The 17703-nt window shown below is 40.6% G+C and overlaps 2 protein-coding genes across 2 annotated transcripts; both read right to left on the bottom strand.

Moving 5' to 3' along the window:
• Positions 1–3366: 3366 nt before the first annotated feature.
• On the bottom strand, positions 3367–6170 carry tmem236 (transmembrane protein 236). The gene is made up of 4 exons (XM_028428135.1): positions 5917–6170; positions 5597–5669; positions 4219–4342; positions 3367–3998 (listed from the first exon to the last, which is right to left on the bottom strand). Exons 1-4 carry the CDS (start codon positions 6168–6170, stop codon positions 3367–3369), a joined length of 1083 nt encoding a protein of 360 aa, XP_028283936.1.
• A 791-nt stretch (positions 6171–6961) lies between these two features.
• On the bottom strand, positions 6962–15661 carry stam (signal transducing adaptor molecule (SH3 domain and ITAM motif) 1). Its single transcript, XM_028427980.1, has 14 exons — positions 15269–15661; positions 13808–13892; positions 13637–13712; positions 13449–13544; positions 13220–13366; positions 12897–12987; positions 12519–12714; positions 12253–12347; positions 11423–11511; positions 11229–11316; positions 11066–11120; positions 10779–10932; positions 10472–10593; positions 6962–10183 (listed from the first exon to the last, which is right to left on the bottom strand). Exons 1-14 carry the CDS (start codon positions 15306–15308, stop codon positions 9952–9954), a joined length of 1566 nt encoding a protein of 521 aa, XP_028283781.1. The 5' UTR covers positions 15309–15661; the 3' UTR covers positions 6962–9951.
• Positions 15662–17703: the final 2042 nt, after the last annotated feature.

Raw genomic sequence — 17703 nt, forward strand, 5'->3', positions numbered from 1 at the left:
TTGTCCAATCAGAGTCCCTGCATCAATCCACATCCATCTTGCTTGTTTGCCTGTCTTTCCCTCCCCTCGTAAGCCCACCCCAGGAGTCCAGAGTCAGAGAGATTTTCAGGTTCAGTGCGATTCTTCTTTTTCTTCCTCCTCACAAAAAATCCAGGCTCTGTAGCTCCTCCTCCAGTATCTCTCCCTCCACACACTGCTTCCCCTTTCTCAAGGGTCCTGTCTCTCATCAGGGGCGTTCCTGCTTACCTGAGTCACTCTTTACACCCCTGTTGTGACTGTGTATGCATGTGTATGTCTCTGTGTGTGTGTGTTAGTGTGTGTGGAAGCTGCAGTTGAAGCTCCCCTCTCTCCCTCTCTGTTGCCATGCTAGAGCAGGTAACATTCGGCTAGCGCAGGAGACACACAGCCTGAATTCAAATGCGCCTCCAGCCTCTCAGATTTACAAAGCCTCCACCCCTCCTTAACAGCCCCCCACCCTCACCCCCACCACCTCTACTCCTCCTCTGTCATCTCTCTATCTACCATGTCTCTTTTTTGCAGCCTCTATCTCATTCTCCCCATCTCTGTCCACAGTGTCTGATCTCTCTCTCTCTCTCTGTCTCTCTCTCTCTCCTCTCTGCTGTTGCTTCCTTTTGTGTCATATTTTCCCCTCTCTGCTGTCGTGCTCTCTCTCTCTCTTGTTTTTTATGTTACCTTGAGACTGGGCTGAAGAGACGCCGGGGATTAGTCTGCTTCTGTTCAATGCTGCAAAAAAGCTAAAAAAGTCATTTCCCTCTATAATTGAGTCCAAAAATCTCTTAATGCAGAAAAGAAAAAACACTTTCAACGTTTCCAATGCTGTTGGGACTTTTTTTAGGGTGGGGAATTTTGACCTATATCATCACAGGATATATTACTAAAAACTTCATAATAGCTGTCATTTCCCCTTCTAGAAAAAGACCGAACCAACTTCTTGGAAACATAAATGCCAATGAACAAATGAAAAGTTCTGAATGTACTGTGTATGCATGTCAGTGCCAAACTGCAACTTCCAGGAGTAAGAAATGAAGCCCATATGGAGGTGCTAAAAGCTGCCATTTTTCCACATGGCCTTTGGCGAGCCAATAGACTCCTGTGTTCAAATGCACGTTAAACTGTAATATACATTCTTTGGCTCTATTGATAAGTGCATTTTGTGACACCTGCGTAGTGCATACTCACTGGTTTTAGCTCCACTTCTTTGCTGGTATTTGGATCAGCCAGGAGTTTAGTTGGATGTTGCCAACATACAGACACAGAACTCTTTGGTGATGTTTCAGACAGTTCATCCATAGTTCTTTACGGTGGCCCTTTTTTTTTTTTTTTTTACATGACAAACGGCAACTTGATACTTGATACTAAAAATACTCTGATAGACCTGTGTGAAATGTGTAAATCCTCCTCTCTCTATTTTGGCCATGTCTCCACAAAGAAGATTTGCTTCACCTTCACCTGTTTCAAGAGAAAAAAGTCTTTAAAGCTTCAATTTCAGGCAAAAAAACACAACCTCATGAAAAGAATTTTTAACATGCTGAATATGAATTTAAAAGCTGATGAATTAATGCAAAGCTCCTCTCAGCATGCATGAAGCGAGGACACACAAATGAAAGCCTCTCACTCAGAGCGCTCTTCATCGTTGAAGGTTGGATCTCGGAGTCTCAGATAAAGAGGAATGGATGCAGGCTGTTGCGTTTTTCTTTGATCATTCAGTCCATGTCACAAGAATTTAAAAAAATTCCCTTCATCCTGCCAACATGACGCACTGCAACATGGCTGTACTAACTCGAGCTGCATTAATGCCTTCTTGCAGATTATAGTATGAATCATTAAGGAGTAGGATGATCGTGGCTGTGGGGAAATTAAGTGAAGTTAATTTTAGTTTTCATACCAGTAAATGAAAGCAGGCCAGCTTTGCTCACCCACAGCAAGTCACAGCTGCTGGTCTCACGTCCTGTCACTCACAGTCTGTATCATCAATAACACCTTCAACAAATCTTCCCTCTCTGTGAAGAGACGGATTTCTAGCTGATATAAATTTCTGTCTGAGCTCCAGTGAATTTATCACTGGCAATGCAGCAGCGTTTTTGCAGTTATTTTTCAAATTCCTTTACTTCCTCCTTTTTTTTGTGCAGGGGAGGGGGGTGATGAGAGTCGCAGGTTTGGCATTTCCCTTAAACGATTTGTCCCGCAGCCCCAGCTCATCCATCAGAGGAACAAAGACCAAGAGCACTGTGGGTATAATTCTGTCAGGCCTGTCCTGGTGGAGGACTGCAGATTACAGTAAACACCAGCATCTCTCTGTGGTGACACTGTGGCAGTCTGCACACACGCAGAGACACACACACACACACACACCAAGGATACAACTGGGTGAGTTATATAGCTATATCATATGAACCACTATAATGGCTGCAGGAACTAAGGGTAAGGTATAAATTCACAACACCCAAGGGCAACGCCTGAAATTAGAAGCAACACATTAAAAATGTTTTCTAATTTTTCTAATTTTAGAAATCCAGAGGAAGCTTAAAGTAGAAGCAACTCTGCACTAACAGGAGGCAGCTGAGCTGGATTGGGTACCCTGAAAAGGATGCTCCCTTTGTCACCTCCCTGTGGAGGTTTACTTTGCAATGTCAGCAGGGTGGAGGCCGACCCATGTCCCATCTGGCCAGGCTGGGATTCCATCAGGAGAAGCTGAAAGAGGCATTTAAGGAGCTACAAAACCCTGGTGAACTGAGCGATGTGGAAAATTAAACACTGTAAGTGATCATGGCAGCAACCTTTTGGTGGAATGATCATCTGTTCAGCTGCTAAATGTGCCACTGTGCTCTAAGCTAATAGCTAACTTTGTCTGCAGTTCATTGTTGAGCAGAGAGCACACAGAGCTGCTGACTCATCTCTGCAGGGCTGTGAGTGATCCCTTCATGCAACAGTTCCTCTTTTTACCCATTAATGTCGTGAAAGAGATCAGTGTTAAAACAAAAGACCTTTATTTAATATTGTTGTAAATGCTTTAAAATCTCTTGTTTAAAACAAGTGTGTTTTCTCTTTTTGTAGAAAGTTAACAAATGAACAGATAAAAAATGGTAGCAGATAAACATGAACTGAAGTACAATAAATAGATTTGGATTGAATGAAAAAAAAATGACAAGAGTTGGCTCACTGTATTCTCCAGAATCATGTTTACCCACTTTGATTTGGATGAAAGGCCTTTCAATAAAGAATTCAAAACAAGCTGCTCCCTTCATCAAGTTTCTTTGGTGCCACTCTCTACACAAGAATACCAACTGTCCAATGGTCCGCAATACAACAGGCTCCTTCATCAACAACAGTCTGCGCCACTCCTCCTCAAAACATGCTCTGCCTGCTGAAAATCCGCAGCTCGGTCAGGAATATGAAGTAGATAAAACTCAGGCTCACCAGTAAATTTTTTAGCAGGTACAACACAGGTGTGACAAAACCAAAGACAGCGATCAGAGCGACCCGAAGGATGAAGAAAGGGAGATCCTGCAGGGCAACTCCAGCAGCAGAGAACAGAGGGCTGTGAGGCATGATGATCACACGGAGAGTGGACAGAAATGCCAGGATGTAAATCGCAAACACCCAAGCTGAGTAGAAGATCAATGGGTCTCCTGCCACTCTCACCATCTCCACAGTGTCTAACCAGAACAGGAAACAATCCACAAACACCTCTGGCCTTAAGTCTCTCTTCCACAGGAAGCTTGCGCGACCTGAGTAGGACCAGGGGCGTGAGGATGAGGAGTACAGGTAGGCAGTGCTGGATGCTCGTGTGCTGGCAGATGAAGGTGTGGGTGGGTCAGTGAGGTCCAGCTGCCTACCTGAGGCTCTGCCGTTTCTGGCCGCTGAGGTCAAACCATTCTGGCCTTCATCAGGGTGCAGCTGTCCTGATACGGTGGTCACATGTTCCAGGTAGGTGAGGATGGGGCCCGACATGTCAAGGTCAGGATCCAGGCTGTTTGCTGCAAATGACAAGAGCAGATGTCATACTATATACTGTGGAGTGGAGGATAAAAAGGTCATTCTAAAGTCCAGCCAATATCAAGATGAAAGGAAAAACTACAGAGGATTGGCTTAATATGATATAAGAGCCAATTATGTCTCAAAAATATCATTATGAGTATATTTTATTATTAGCAGTGTTACATTGCCTTTGATAACACTGAGAAGTTCCCGTCTTACACTGGCCCCGGAGCCCGTAGGGTCGAATCCTCTCAATGATGTCCACGCAGATGAGGGAGAAAAGCACCAAAGAAACAGGCAGCTCTGTGAACAGGTCCAGCTTTTTATCAGTGTCTGCCTGCACCTACACAGTGTGACACAAAAGATAAGTGTGAGAATACATAGATCTGACAATAGAAACCAAATAGAAACTCTTTATGATGGCACGCGCTGCAGTGGGGAGAAAGGAAGGTCCTACAATTCAGGTTTTATGAAGCCATCAGATTTTACCACTCTGTCATTTCAGGTGAACGCCTTTGAAAATCAGGCCAGGATATGTACATGTATAAATATGTCTGACACATCTCTTTGTTCTGCTTTAAGCTCTGCTCTGTTAAAGAGTGCCGTGATTAAATACACAGTTTAACCTACAAGTCCTTTTAGAGAGGAGCCGAATAACAGAGCCTGGGTTAATGGCCGCCCTGTTGTGTCCACTGTGGGTTACTGAATAACAGCGGCTGACAGCACAGTCTCGTGACAGAGGACATATTTTCAAATTTAATGGAGTCAAAGTCTCTCTGCACTAAAACACTTCCACTTCATGCCAATCTACACATCTACTCAAGTACGTTTTACATTAGATTTTCATTTAAATACAATCACTTTCTGTGGTCAAACAAAGTAAACTGAGATGGAGCTTACAGCCCATTAAAGATGGCTATATGTAAAGGTGGACAGTCAATCCCAGACGTCATTCTTTGGTTTCTTTAAGAGCGGTGTCCCTGGCAATTGAGCTCCTAGTCACCTGTGAACACAGCACCTGTCTCTCGTTTTGTAAAATATTTTTTAAATACAACAAATTGAGGCTCAAATGCATCTGCAATTACTGCTTTTAGCCTCAAGTGCTGTCAAAACCAGAAATCCCAGCCACTTTATGATGCGTCTGAACCACTTTTATTAGCACTGTAGTACTCTGTGGCAGTAAGCTGCAGTAGTAGCTGCAGCAGCAGCGAGATGCAGCAGTATTAATGTATATTGGGAGTAGAAGCATTTTAAATGCAGATCTTTTCGTTGCAGTGAGGTACTTTGACATTATTGTGTTAGTACATACTGTCTTAAAAACATATGCCCAGTGAACAGGCAAACCTTGAGAGAGTGAGCAGAGCTGGTGACAGGCGATGCTTTTCTTTCTCTGTGGTGCAATGTGGCGTGTCGACCGTCACTCAGTGAGTAATTATAGAGTATTCTTCTTTCACAAGGGGGTCATAAAAGCAGCTTGTGCCACAAATGGACTGCTCATAACAAATATGCCATCTCAAGGACCCCGCTAGAGCATGACAGAACCAAACATCAACAGGTGCTCCTCAGTGACAGAATCAATCAGTCTGGACCACATTACCTTGGAGCTGGCTATTAAAACAGCAAAGCATGGCAATGTACACAAGATTAGGTACGCCAGTGCTGTCGGCCTCCTGAAAAACAAAAACTTATTTTAACTTTCATTTACATAATGATCCAGCCATTAAGATAAATAATTGTTTGCTTAAAAAAAGCAGAGCCTTTCTGTGCTTTGTCATGCTTATAAAAGTATAATTTTGTGTTAAGGTCCTTAGATTACACACAAAAAACATCATTGTAAAATCACGTAAAAATTTAACCACTAGAGTCAAAGTTAAATAGTTAAAATGATAATGAAGAACATGAACAGCCGTCTCTCACCACTGTGTGATCTCTGTGATGAACCTCCGCTTGCTCAGAATCAGATATTTGAGAGGAACCCACACCAGCAGTGTCACAGTTGTCATATAGGCCAGGGAAGCCGCCACCACCAGCCAGTAAGCAGTCAGATCATGTCCTCTCACATCCCTTATGAGCCTGGCAAATCTCTCCATGATTACAAACACGGGTGCGATGAGAGCTGCAAACTGCAGCACCTCATACAGGACGAGCTTGATCAGCTTCCCTGAAGGCATGATCCCTGAAGTCCGGCTGCTGATCGGAATGTGGAGCTAAAGACTTTCACAGTCATCTCCCACACAACGAAACCAGAAGCCAGTGGACTCTGCACAGTAACTCTGCTTACACTGCACTGTATTCTTTTATTGCTGAGGTAATGAGGTGGTCATGTTTGTCTTTTTTATGGGCACACAAATTCAAACTCCTATCATATAATTTCAAGGAGCAAAATACACTGAGACTGAGCTGTACACACATCATCAGGACCTAAAAGCAATGTTAACTGACAGTTTTATACAATATAGATATATGTGTTTTAAGTTAATGTTAATGTGTCAGAAAAGTAAAGATAGAAAACTTCTTAATTTTTCCCCATGCTGTAAAATCACTTTTTCAGTCACTCACTTGCACACACACACACACACCTCCATCTAGTGGTAATACAGAGGACATTTCTCAATTGTCCTGAAAACCTTTTCACATAAGAAAATTCTGACTTTTGAACTTGTCTGACTTTTTAGTTTTTAGTTACTTACACTTTTTAGTTTGAGTCCAATCAACTTAAATGATTTAGATGAGAAACTTGAAATAATACAATATTACGATTCTGTATTTTTTGAAAATTAAGTAAATTAACTTTTTTTTGCCAGAATCCGACCTACTGGCTGAAATTTTTTTTATATATCTATTTACCTATAATCAGATTGTCTTCACCTCTTTAGGGGAACCTGTGTTTCTGGCAGAGAGGCACATCAACATGAAGCAGCTGGAAATATTCAAATGGCATTAAAAAAGCATGAGAATCAAGCCATATGAAGCTGTTTGTATTATTCTGTACATTTGGCCTGGTTTTTATTGTGAATACCAATTAATAAGTATGGTTAAAAGAATACATACAAACAGCAGGGTACAAGTTTAGACATAATCTTTACAATAATGTTGTTTTAAAACTTAAAAAACAGGCAGCATCTCAATCCTGTACAAAAAAAAAAGGAAAGAAAAGTTACAGCGGGCTGCAGGTTCTTCAAGATGTTTCTTTTGGATGTGTGTGATGCGACTGGCCCATGGTCCCACAGTCCCAGAGTAGCTGCTACTTTGATACGTTCTACCTGCATCGATTAACAATATCTGACTCTTCCCCTTTGAATTGAAAGCAGCAAGAAATGATTCCTCATCTTTGAATGTTGATACTTAAATCCAGTCCCAGGTACCAAGTTTGCAGGTGCCTTGATCATCTTAAACGGACAGTTCACCTTAAAAACAAGGTCATATTGTCTGCTGTGGCCATGAGTGCCATTTATCCTTCTAGACTGCACCATTTTCACAGAAATCCTTTTCTTCAAAACGCGTTCTAGTTGGATAAATGTCACTGCAGACCACAGGGCAGAAAATTTGAAATTTAATAATTTCATGGTGGCTGTCCCTTTAAGGCAACACAGGGGTGATACGATGCAGCACATTACAAACGTGGCATCTTGGGAGAAAGCAATACATTTATCAGGTCAACACACCGCAATTGGAAAATCTAGTTCAGCATATTTCAGAATTCCTTCATTCTTTAACGTTAAATACAATGCATAAATAATTCTCCTATTCTGCCCAGTTTTTGCAATTTAAATCAGTTTTTGTAAACACACTCTTTGCCAAAGACTATAAACATGAACAGGCCATGTAACAAACCAAGAAAGTAGTGTGTATGAGAAGAGTCTTTGGTAAAGAGCCGTTTATAAATCCTGATTTTTCAAAAACCACATTTCGGGTCTTGCTTCAGGTAGAAATTGTTTTAGTGTTGACACAGCTCTGAGGAAGGACAGGTTTAAAAAAAAAAAAAAAAAAAAAAAAAAAACGCGGAGAGTGACCCTACAGTACAATAAGCATGTATCAACCACAGAGAGAAATGTCCGCATGTGAGCGATTTAAATATACAACTAAGTTAGGCAGAATATCACATATCCTGCACTATTCTCTGAATACATACATCCTGCACTGCTTCTCCATTTAAAATATATCGTGACATAAATTAAAATACACTACAAAAAACATTTTTTAACACTGACTAAAGAGATGCTTAAAAGGACACTGGGGCTCAGAGAATTCTCCCCTTAGTAGCCAAGTCTGAGGAGTATGTTAGTACAGCCCTAACAGAGTCTACATCCACGGGGGCACAGGATGCAGACCTGCAGGTTTTGCAAAAGGAAAACTCTGCAGTATAAAGGAGACGATTATTTCATAGAATAAAAAAAGTGTTTTCTTGTCTGGGTGTGTGAGTATTGTTTTCACTTTGTTCTCTTTGGCTTTACCACCTGTGTTTCACATCTTGACTGCAGAGTTCACCTTTAAGGCTGAGGGACAGACCCAGAGCTGTGCTACCATACGGCCCACCCATGAGGTCGTCATGTGGCTTCACTACTTGTTCAGTACAGTATATACAAGAGTCATGTGCATGCTTCAGTTCCTCTTTTCTCTCCAAAAAACAAAAAGTGGCTTCAGTTTTCAGTACTTCTTCTAAAAGTCAACGACATATACAGAATGTAGTAGCCTAATGTTCTCAGCAGAGCTAAAAGTCCTTTTTTAAATTAAAAAAGAAAGCAAGAAAAAAAAGGGGTAAATGTAAGTCGACGCCCCTTTTTTGTGACAGGATTAGCACTGCAGTGGGGTGAGGAGGATGTGGTTCTGTGTTAGTGTGTGAATATTACGCAGTGCATCTGTGTGTGTGTGCACCCACTGCTGTACACCTGCTTGTAGTGTGTCTGTTGCTCCAGTGTGCCTACTGAGGATGGTGTGTGTTTCACAGTTGATCAAACAGTAATTGAATGAGCATTATGTGGTGAGGGTGGAGTGGTAACAGTTACACTTGTTTTCTCAAAGCAATGTGGAGCTGTTTTTTAAAGGGTGCATTCACACTTGGTAGGTTTGGTTTGATTAAAACAAACTGTCTCCGTTAGTGCTGCTCATTTGAACAAATGTGCAACAAGTAAGCACCAAACAAGCAGACCCCGCCCCCCTGAACCTGGTTGGAAACAACTGCTGTTGTTTACCGGTAACTGAAATATAAACACATAGGACAAAAAGCTGATCTGATTAGTGAGAAAAATCACTTTTGGAAATGCATCAGAGTGAATAGATGCCTCGCGCCTACAATTTCAAGCACTAATTGATAAAGATTGATCTTTAGCACATAAGTAAAAAGGATTTGTAATTTCATGAGAATCTAGCTGCTCTGTGAAGAACATCAGAGACATCCAAGTGAACCGAAAACAGGACTACACAACTTCTGTACGTGTTTCGCTTCAGTGTTAAAATGCCTGGGTGAACAGTATGCAGAGCAGGGTTTTTGTCTGAGATAGGTGTACTAAAACAGCAATGATCAACAATATTTTTAGTACTAATTATAATAATAACAAACTCTAGATACAACAGTTGAATTGACTACTAGTACAACCTGAACTCTTTTAGGTTTTATGGCAACAGATCCAAGAAATTAAATGATTTTTAGTTTCCAAAGAATTTACCGACCCATTAAATAAAGCATTGCCATTTTTTATGATACTGCTATCAAATCTGACAAAGTGCAACTGAAAGCTACTCCATGTTGGACTTCAGTGATGAAGATGTGGAGTAACAAAGTGGAAACGTAGCATCAGCAAACTTTGAGTGAGAAGTGTAACTGTACTTTTCTACCTTGTAACACAAATGTCATTGTTAGTCTCGTCTATGTTCATCTCAATGATAAAATTGTAAAACGAAAATTATCTATTTGATCAAGTCTGGTGTGTGTGTGTGTGTGTGAAGGGGGCCCTATAGTAATGCTTTCTCTGAGTAAGGGGCCTGTGAAGCGTCTGAAGAAGGTGCTATGCTAGGGCCAGAAGGGGTGCTGTAGCTAGGTGTCTGGGTCATGCCTGCAGGAGTCGTGCACTGTGTGGGACCAGGGGCACTGGCTGGGTTCTGATAGGACTGAATGTCTGCTGGGGCCATACTTCCTGGAGCTGCAGTGTAGACTGGAGGCTGGCCCATGTACATATGGACATCACTGTGGGTGAAAAATGTTATTACTTAGTGGTAAAATACTAAATATATAATATATAAACAGTATAATGATTCCTAACTTTTTTTGTTTTTAATAGCACAAATTGCTGCCAGTTACTGTTAATAGAAGGTTCCTGCAAATCTTTCAATTTTGCAAAACAATTCAGCTACTAGAAGCTTTGTCATATAAAACATATATTAAATGTGGTGTCACGGCATACGTGAATAAACAGCCAAAAAACACTTATAAATATATAAAATAAATTATAAATATATACATAATTAAAATCACCTGGGAGGTGGCTGACCAGGAATGGGAGCTCCAGCAGGAAGCTGCTCCATGGGAACTGTATAACCTGGCAACCCAGTGCTACTCATGGCATACGACCCTGAAGCCGGCTGACCAGGGTAGACCTGTGGTCATAAACACACACATAGAACACATTCAGAGGGTCAATAAGCTGTTGAGTCCTTGGAAAGTCTGATAATGATATTCTTGATGGGCATTACTGTAACGGTCATACAAAGCACTACACCCACACACAACACATGTGCTGTAATTAAACCCCACTGAAAAGCATCTGACTGGCAGGTTTCACCTGTTGCGCTGCATTGGCAGGCTGTTGCATGTAGTACTGCTGGCTCTGCAGCTTGGCATACATGGCGTAGACAGGATCTTCGTTCATCAACTTGGCATACAAAGACAGAGCTTCCATCACCTTAACGTTCAGCTCTGACAGCTCTGAGTGTTTCCTGAAAAAAAAAAAAAACCCAATCAGAACGTTAGGCTGCCTTCATAGCTCACATCTGTCATCTACATCCTAAAAACATTTCTTCAGTTTACAATACTCCATGGTCTTCAAAGAGCAAAACAAGCACAACATGCCTGTCTATATCCTCCAGCTTCTGATCAATTAGGGGCCCCATTTGATTGCAGGCACCTGAAACAAATAAACAGTTATTATTAATATATCTAGTCAGCATCTTTCCAAAGGCATACCACATTTGTTACTACTGTTTTTCATGTATAATCCTAAGCAACAGTTTACCTTCCAACTGTAGGAGCTCCACACTGTCAGACTGGTTGTCTGTAGGATCTGCACTTTGAATCATCTGCAATAGCTGATCCATTTTGTCCTGAAAGGTTTGAGTAAAGATATAATGAGTACAACACAGGACAATAATGCACAAGCAAAGCTGTATTTTTACTGGTGCAACATGTGTTACCTTAAATAGAACTTACCTCGTCTATATACACAGGCTCCTGTTCAGGCTCTATGGTTTCCACCTGGACGTCCTCACTAAACTGTACGGTCTTCTTCTCCGTTTTCACTGTGGATTTCCATGTAACCAAATTTCCAAGTAGGGGATGCAGCGCCACAGAAACAAAGCAACGCAACAGCATCAGCAATTAGTAGCAATCAAACAAATTAAATGACACAAGAAACACACTGATAACAGTAAAAACAGATTCTATTCATATGTGGTGGTTTTGACAGTGTGATGAAGATCTTACACTGTAACACACACAGTTGAAACAACATCAGAAATGCTATTTAAATTCTTTGCCAGCAGTAAAGGAGATGCTAAAGCTATAGTTTAATAACTTCTGTCTCCCCCTTCTGGCAGTAGGGGGTAAATACACAAACACTGATATCAATAAGGCTATTACAATTACAACATCTAGATAATATGGTTGGCACTGTAGAAGTATGTCTGCATCTATTAGTCAGAAAATTTTCTGAACTTGTATCATTGCAGCAGATGCTAGTATCAGAAATGTTTTTATGAAATTTTCTCTGGACATGTGTCCAGGAGCCGTTCGATACTGAAGGACTGTCTAGATGTCTTTTTCTGTTTATGCAACCGAAATCTCTGATGGTTGGAAATTGTTCTCTGTATTGTTTCATTAGCTTTTTATGAGTTGAAGCATCTTCTACTGCAGGATCTTTAAAGCATTATTGCTAATGGATGAAAGTGTGTGTGTGAGAGTGTGTGTGTGTGTGTGTGTGTGTGCGTGCATGCGTGCGTGCGTGCGTGCGTGCATGCGTGCGTGCGTGTGTGTGTACTCACTCATCTCTGGCTCTGCAGTGAGGTCAGCAGTGACAAAGTTGGAGGGGAACAACCCCACACCCTGATATGTTTCTCCTTTCCACCAGTTGGGATCACTGAAAGAAACAAAACCACAATCAAATATGAAACTGAAACCAAAACTACAGTATAATACAGCTGTTACTAACAGGAATCTGTCACAGCAGACAGATTAAACTTGCAGAGCTTCAAGCTTCTTTAATATACCAAAATATTTGAATTGAGTGTACATTCTTGTATTCATATACCTATCATCCATGATAGTGATGATTTCTCCTGACTTAAAGGTGAGCTCATTGTCCTCTGCAGCCTCAAAGTCGTAGATGGCGCGCACTTTTCTGCCTTCAGACTTGTGCGAGGAGAGCAAGCTGGAGGTACTTGGGTAAAGGCTCGACAAGGAGGTCTGCGTGTGCTGACGCTGCTCCTTCAGCGATAACTCAATAGCTGCCCAAAAAAAGAGACAAATATGTTACCTTACCTTATTTTACTAAACATCTGCAATTTATTACCCCATTGTAAACATGGATTTTATGCAGAGGAAATGAAGAACTGGAAAAAAGGTGTTAGCATGCAATTATATATAAACAAGTCTTTATTTTGTAAATATTCACTAGAAGTCTCTGTACCTTTTGCCAAGTCTTCTTCCTCCTTTTTGTTTGTTGTGGTGGATGGATCCTTTGCAACTAAAGCTGGGCTTGCTTTCGCTTGCTCTGCAGCCTGTGGGAAGATGATAATCATATATTTAGGCAAACCATTAGAAAGACTCCCGACGCATGAAAAACTAAACAATGGCTGTGGCTGTCAGGTTAAAAGCGCACAACCTCAAATTCACTGTTTATTTTCTTTTATCTGAAGGATGGCATGGGTCATAAATCAGTAAGTACAGAGCCAAAGATTACAATGTTAAAAAGAATAGGTGTCTAATCCAGTATATTATCTACAGGCTTACCTGGGACCCGACAGCTGGGAAAGTGACACCCTGCTCACGTAGATTCTTGATCATTGCTGAGATCAGACTGAGTTGTGGATCATTGCGGAAGTCCTCCGCCCACTCCACCATCAGGGCCTTCAGCTTTTCACACACTTTAGGGTGGCCCTGGAGACACATTAAAAAACCATGAGATCAAACCAATGTGTGCCATATTACAAATCTGAAAAAAGAAAAGAGGACTACATACCTTGTTTAACACATTACTGACTTCACTTGCAAATTCTCTGGAGCACACCTCCAAGTGAAATATCTTCCCACAGTTCGAGACACAAGCACCAAGAAGCTGTGTAGACAACGGATACAGTGTATTCATATGGATGATCGTATACCACATGTTAATCAAAGACTTGAACACTTAAACCAAACATGGCTTACAGTCAGCGCCTGCATGGCTACATGGGGATCCTTGTGGTTCACTCTTCTCATTATGGATCGGAGGCATTCTTTGGGCCTGTGACAAAAAAAGACCAGGGTACTGGCATCATTGTGGTTTCTGTGTTTGGGTGTCATAGTTGTGTGGTGCTTAGAATGACGAAGGTTACTAACCCAGTGCGCGACTGTCCTATCTTATCACATATGTCCAGAATGAGGCCCCAGTCCTCTGCTGTATTCATCTCACTGGTAGCTTTCTCTGTAAAAAGAGGAATCCAGAAAACTGTAAGAATTGATAACATTTTCATGGCATTACGTACCATGATTTTTGGCATGCAAGCAGATTTAGTCTACAAATTATATGACATGAAATATATAAGTAGGCATAGTAGAAAAGGTTTACTACAGCAGAATTCATATCTCAGCAGCTGAAAGTAAAAAGAGTGGTGTTGCAGAGCTCCACCTATATGCACATGGAGTTCAATAATTTTTCAGACAGAACGTTTGTAGTGTTTTGTTATATTAATGATTTTAGAATTGAATATTACATGACAGCATTGTCAGACAACACCAGTGACCTTGGTCTTGCATGCTCATCACCCGAGGATGTCCACAATGGGAGCATGGAGGACATGGGAGCAAAGCCCAGGGAGAATCTCCTTCTTACAGAATGGTGAAGAAATGAGCTACTGAATTTAACTTTAAACAAGATTTTTTTTCCAAAATTAATCCTTTCAATAATCAGATACTTGGAACAGAAATACCACAACGCTCATCATTTCTATTATGATTTTATATATCAAGATGTCAGCCAAAAAACAATACAACAGGTAAAGCAACCTAAAAAATGGCAAAAGGAAACCTAAAAAGATAGCCAATGGTATTTAAATTAAAAACAAAACAAACTGCCAGAAAATAATCACTGAAGCTGAAGTAACACTTGCCCAACACAAGCCTAACCAAATCAGGGTTTACTGCTTTGCATTGAACTGTGCAGTGAGGCATTTGTGTACTTTGTCCACTCCTGCAGACTTAACATGCTAATGAAGTGGTTAACCAGTCAACACAGTACAAAGAGAAGGAAGGAAGGAGAGGAAACTTTGTGGTTCCACACAACGCCGCATCCTCTTTCAGTTCCACTCACTGTGAGATGTCAGACTCATCATATTTGGTTAGCTAACATATGGATGGGATACAGAGGAGGTGGTAATGATGATACAGCTGCTTCAGATAGCGGATCAATGCATCTATATTTCATATTTCCTTACAGTTAATCTAACCAAAAAACAAACTAGACATATATTTGTTTTCATTTTTATATTTTAAAGGTAAAATTTAGGACGCTAGCACCAAACTGTAGGGGGCTGCTTGCTAGCTAAACCTCCACATATGATGGGATTGTAAGCTACTCAACTGTGCTATCCGGCTAAGTGAGTGAGCTAAACTCAACATACTCAGAATAATAACAAGCACTGTATCGTGCCAGCGTATAAATTCTGCAATATTAATTACACAATAGCCGAACAGCATCAACAAGGCTAACTGTACGGCTGCACACAGCTGGAGAACACAAACAAAGCTGACTAGCAACTTTAGCTAGCCTGCTAGAAACAGCTTCCAGTTCTGATTACTCACCAACATCTTGGTCAAACGGGTTGGTGGTGAAGAGAGGCATCGCTGGTGTGTTGACAGCAACAAATTACAGCCTTCCCCGGAATATGTTCTTTCCCTCTTCTTCTTATTTCAGACCATAAAAACGCATGGTAACGACAACTTGATGGATGTCAAACGTAGCTAGCTGGTTCTTTTCTACACAGTCACTCCTTCGCCAGACGGCAACAAGCAGAGCATTCTGGGTAATTAGCAGCCAGTCCGCTGTGAAATAAACGTCTGTCATCGACTATAATTTAACACTCACAGTAACACACCTGTTCATGTGTCTGTGATGACTGAAGCACGCACAAAATGATGCAAAACAACAAAGTGCCTTTGCCGTAAAGAAAAATAACATGTCATCGTCAGGTGACGGGGATCATGTGACGATTTGTCACCGCGTTACTCTAAATAATGACTAACTTTGTCTCTGTTCTCTTTATGAACACACGAAATAGCTGTAGCCCGTCAATTAATCAATAAATAAATATAAACTTACTTTAGTTTGGCAGATATGTAAATACAGAAATATGGGGAATTTAGAGATTTTGTGTTTTGCTTTATTTATATTTTGTAGATTAAAATTAAATTAAACAAGATTAGTCTTCTTTTTCTTTAGTTATTTTTCTTTTCCTGGTTTACCTCTCATAGAGAGCAAATACTCACTGCCATTAAAACAAAACATAACCTATTGTCTTTTATATTTTTTTGTTTTGCTGATATGTGTTTTAATGAACAAACTTATTGATGATCTTGCACCGTCACCTCTCAAGCAATGCATGTCCCTTTGCAGAGATAAACTAAGTGTCTCTAGGTTCTCTGTGTGAGGTTATTGCTATGTCAGTTTTAGGAAGACCTCCTTTGACCAGTCAGCTTTCTCTATCAGTGCATAGAAAAAAATTGAATTTAATTCCATTCATTTGGAATTTCCGTTCATATCAGAGACAGTACAAGTTTAGGCCCGTTTAAAATATCCTTGCAGACATGGTGGAAGGCTGATCAAAGATGTGATCAGCAATCATTTTATGATATGTGCTGTTTTATGTGTTGTCATGTGTGTGTTGACAGTAGTGTCCCTGTGTGTGTGTGTGTGTATTGTCTCTATGTCCTTGTCTATAATGTCGAAGTGTGGTGGTGTTGCTGGTGTTGTTACATATATTTGGTACATGTAAGTGTTATATGTACATGTTGTGGTATTTTAGCATTATACTAGAAAAGCATTTCCTGAAGAAAATGCAAGTTTGATTGCTGCAGCTGAAGCATTGCTTTGAATGCTGATATACAGGATTGCTCTGATTTGCTGGAGAATCTGTAATCTGAATTTAATTTGCTGAAACACGGTTAAGAATTTAGAAAGATGAAGCTCTTATTTTGAAAAGTAGAAAATCTTTGAATATTAGGAATATATGAAAAAGACACAGCTGAAGACAAGAACAGTATGAAGTCACTGACCTTAAAGAATAGCCTGTGAATATACCATATATATAAGGTCAGAGGCTGGAATAATACCATAAGCTTATAAGAAGCACAGGCTGTGTGATTTTAATGTGAAAAAGCTTCTTTTGTCAGCCTGTCACCATGGTAACAGCCCTGCCTGCCTGCCCGTATCCATGGCAACCTGAATGTTTATCAACTGCCCCTAACTGCAGCTCTCTCTGTCCCCCTCCTAATGTGTTTCCTGTTAGCTACCCAATGTCTATGATGTCAAAGATGAGGAGTTGGCGGTGAGTTAGAAAATATGGCCGCTCTGCTTTTCTGTTTTTGGTTTTACATTATGTCTTAATGACCGGCACTTTCCCCGAACAGCTGGCTATAAAGGCAAAACGGTTTGGTGTTCAGTTTTAAAAGTCAAACCATTAGAAAGCTAACGAGTGTTCCTTCGAACTGATATAAAAATTATCCCAGTTAGATGGAAGGTGCAGGCCTGAGCGCAGGTTAGAGAGATTTTTTTTAGGCATCTCCTCAGCCTCTCTCCACTCTGATGAAGATTCCACCCACTCTGCTCCCAACAGTGCTCCCAACAGTCCGTTCTATACATGGTTAAACAAACTAAATTAAACTAAACTAAACTAACATATTCTGATGAACAACAACATAACTTTTTCTTCAACATACCATTACTTATTCTGCAAGAATGAAGCCAAAAAGAAAGAAAGAAAATATGTGAAGATCCATGTATTATTCAAAAAGTGAAATATTGAAATGTTATAAATACTATTGAGGAGCAAAATACACTATTGTAAATCTAAATAGATCTTATTGTATTTTAATTCTACGGCTGCAAAGACATCTGTTAATTAGAAGATTAGATTCTCATTTTTCCCCCTTATGAACATCAAAAATCACTGACTGCACACTCACACACACACACACACACACACACACGTTTCCTCTCATCATTATGGTTAGAGTCCTGG

Source organism: Parambassis ranga, chromosome 17, assembly GCF_900634625.1.
Source record: "Parambassis ranga chromosome 17, fParRan2.1, whole genome shotgun sequence".
In the NCBI taxonomy this organism is placed as follows: Eukaryota; Metazoa; Chordata; class Actinopteri; family Ambassidae; genus Parambassis; species Parambassis ranga.

Excerpts from the sequence above, each read along its gene's own strand:
- stam (XM_028427980.1), bottom strand. The coding sequence starts at position 15,308 with ATGCCTCTCTTCACCACCAACCCGTTTGACCAAGATGTTG. Across the intron at positions 12,988-13,219 it reads TCCCAGCTGTCGGGTCCCAG|GCTGCAGAGCAAGCGAAAGC; the intron begins GTAAGCCTGTAG and ends ATCTTCCCACAG. Across the intron at positions 11,121-11,228 it reads GGAGCTCCTACAGTTGGAAG|GTGCCTGCAATCAAATGGGG; the intron begins GTAAACTGTTGC and ends TATTTGTTTCAG.
- tmem236 (XM_028428135.1), bottom strand. The coding sequence starts at position 6,170 with ATGCCTTCAGGGAAGCTGATCAAGCTCGTCCTGTATGAGGTGCTGCAG. Across the intron at positions 5,670-5,916 it reads ATCACAGAGATCACACAGTG|GAGGCCGACAGCACTGGCGT; the intron begins GTGAGAGACGGC and ends TTTGTTTTTCAG. Across the intron at positions 4,343-5,596 it reads TTTTAATAGCCAGCTCCAAG|GTGCAGGCAGACACTGATAA; the intron begins GTAATGTGGTCC and ends CACACTGTGTAG.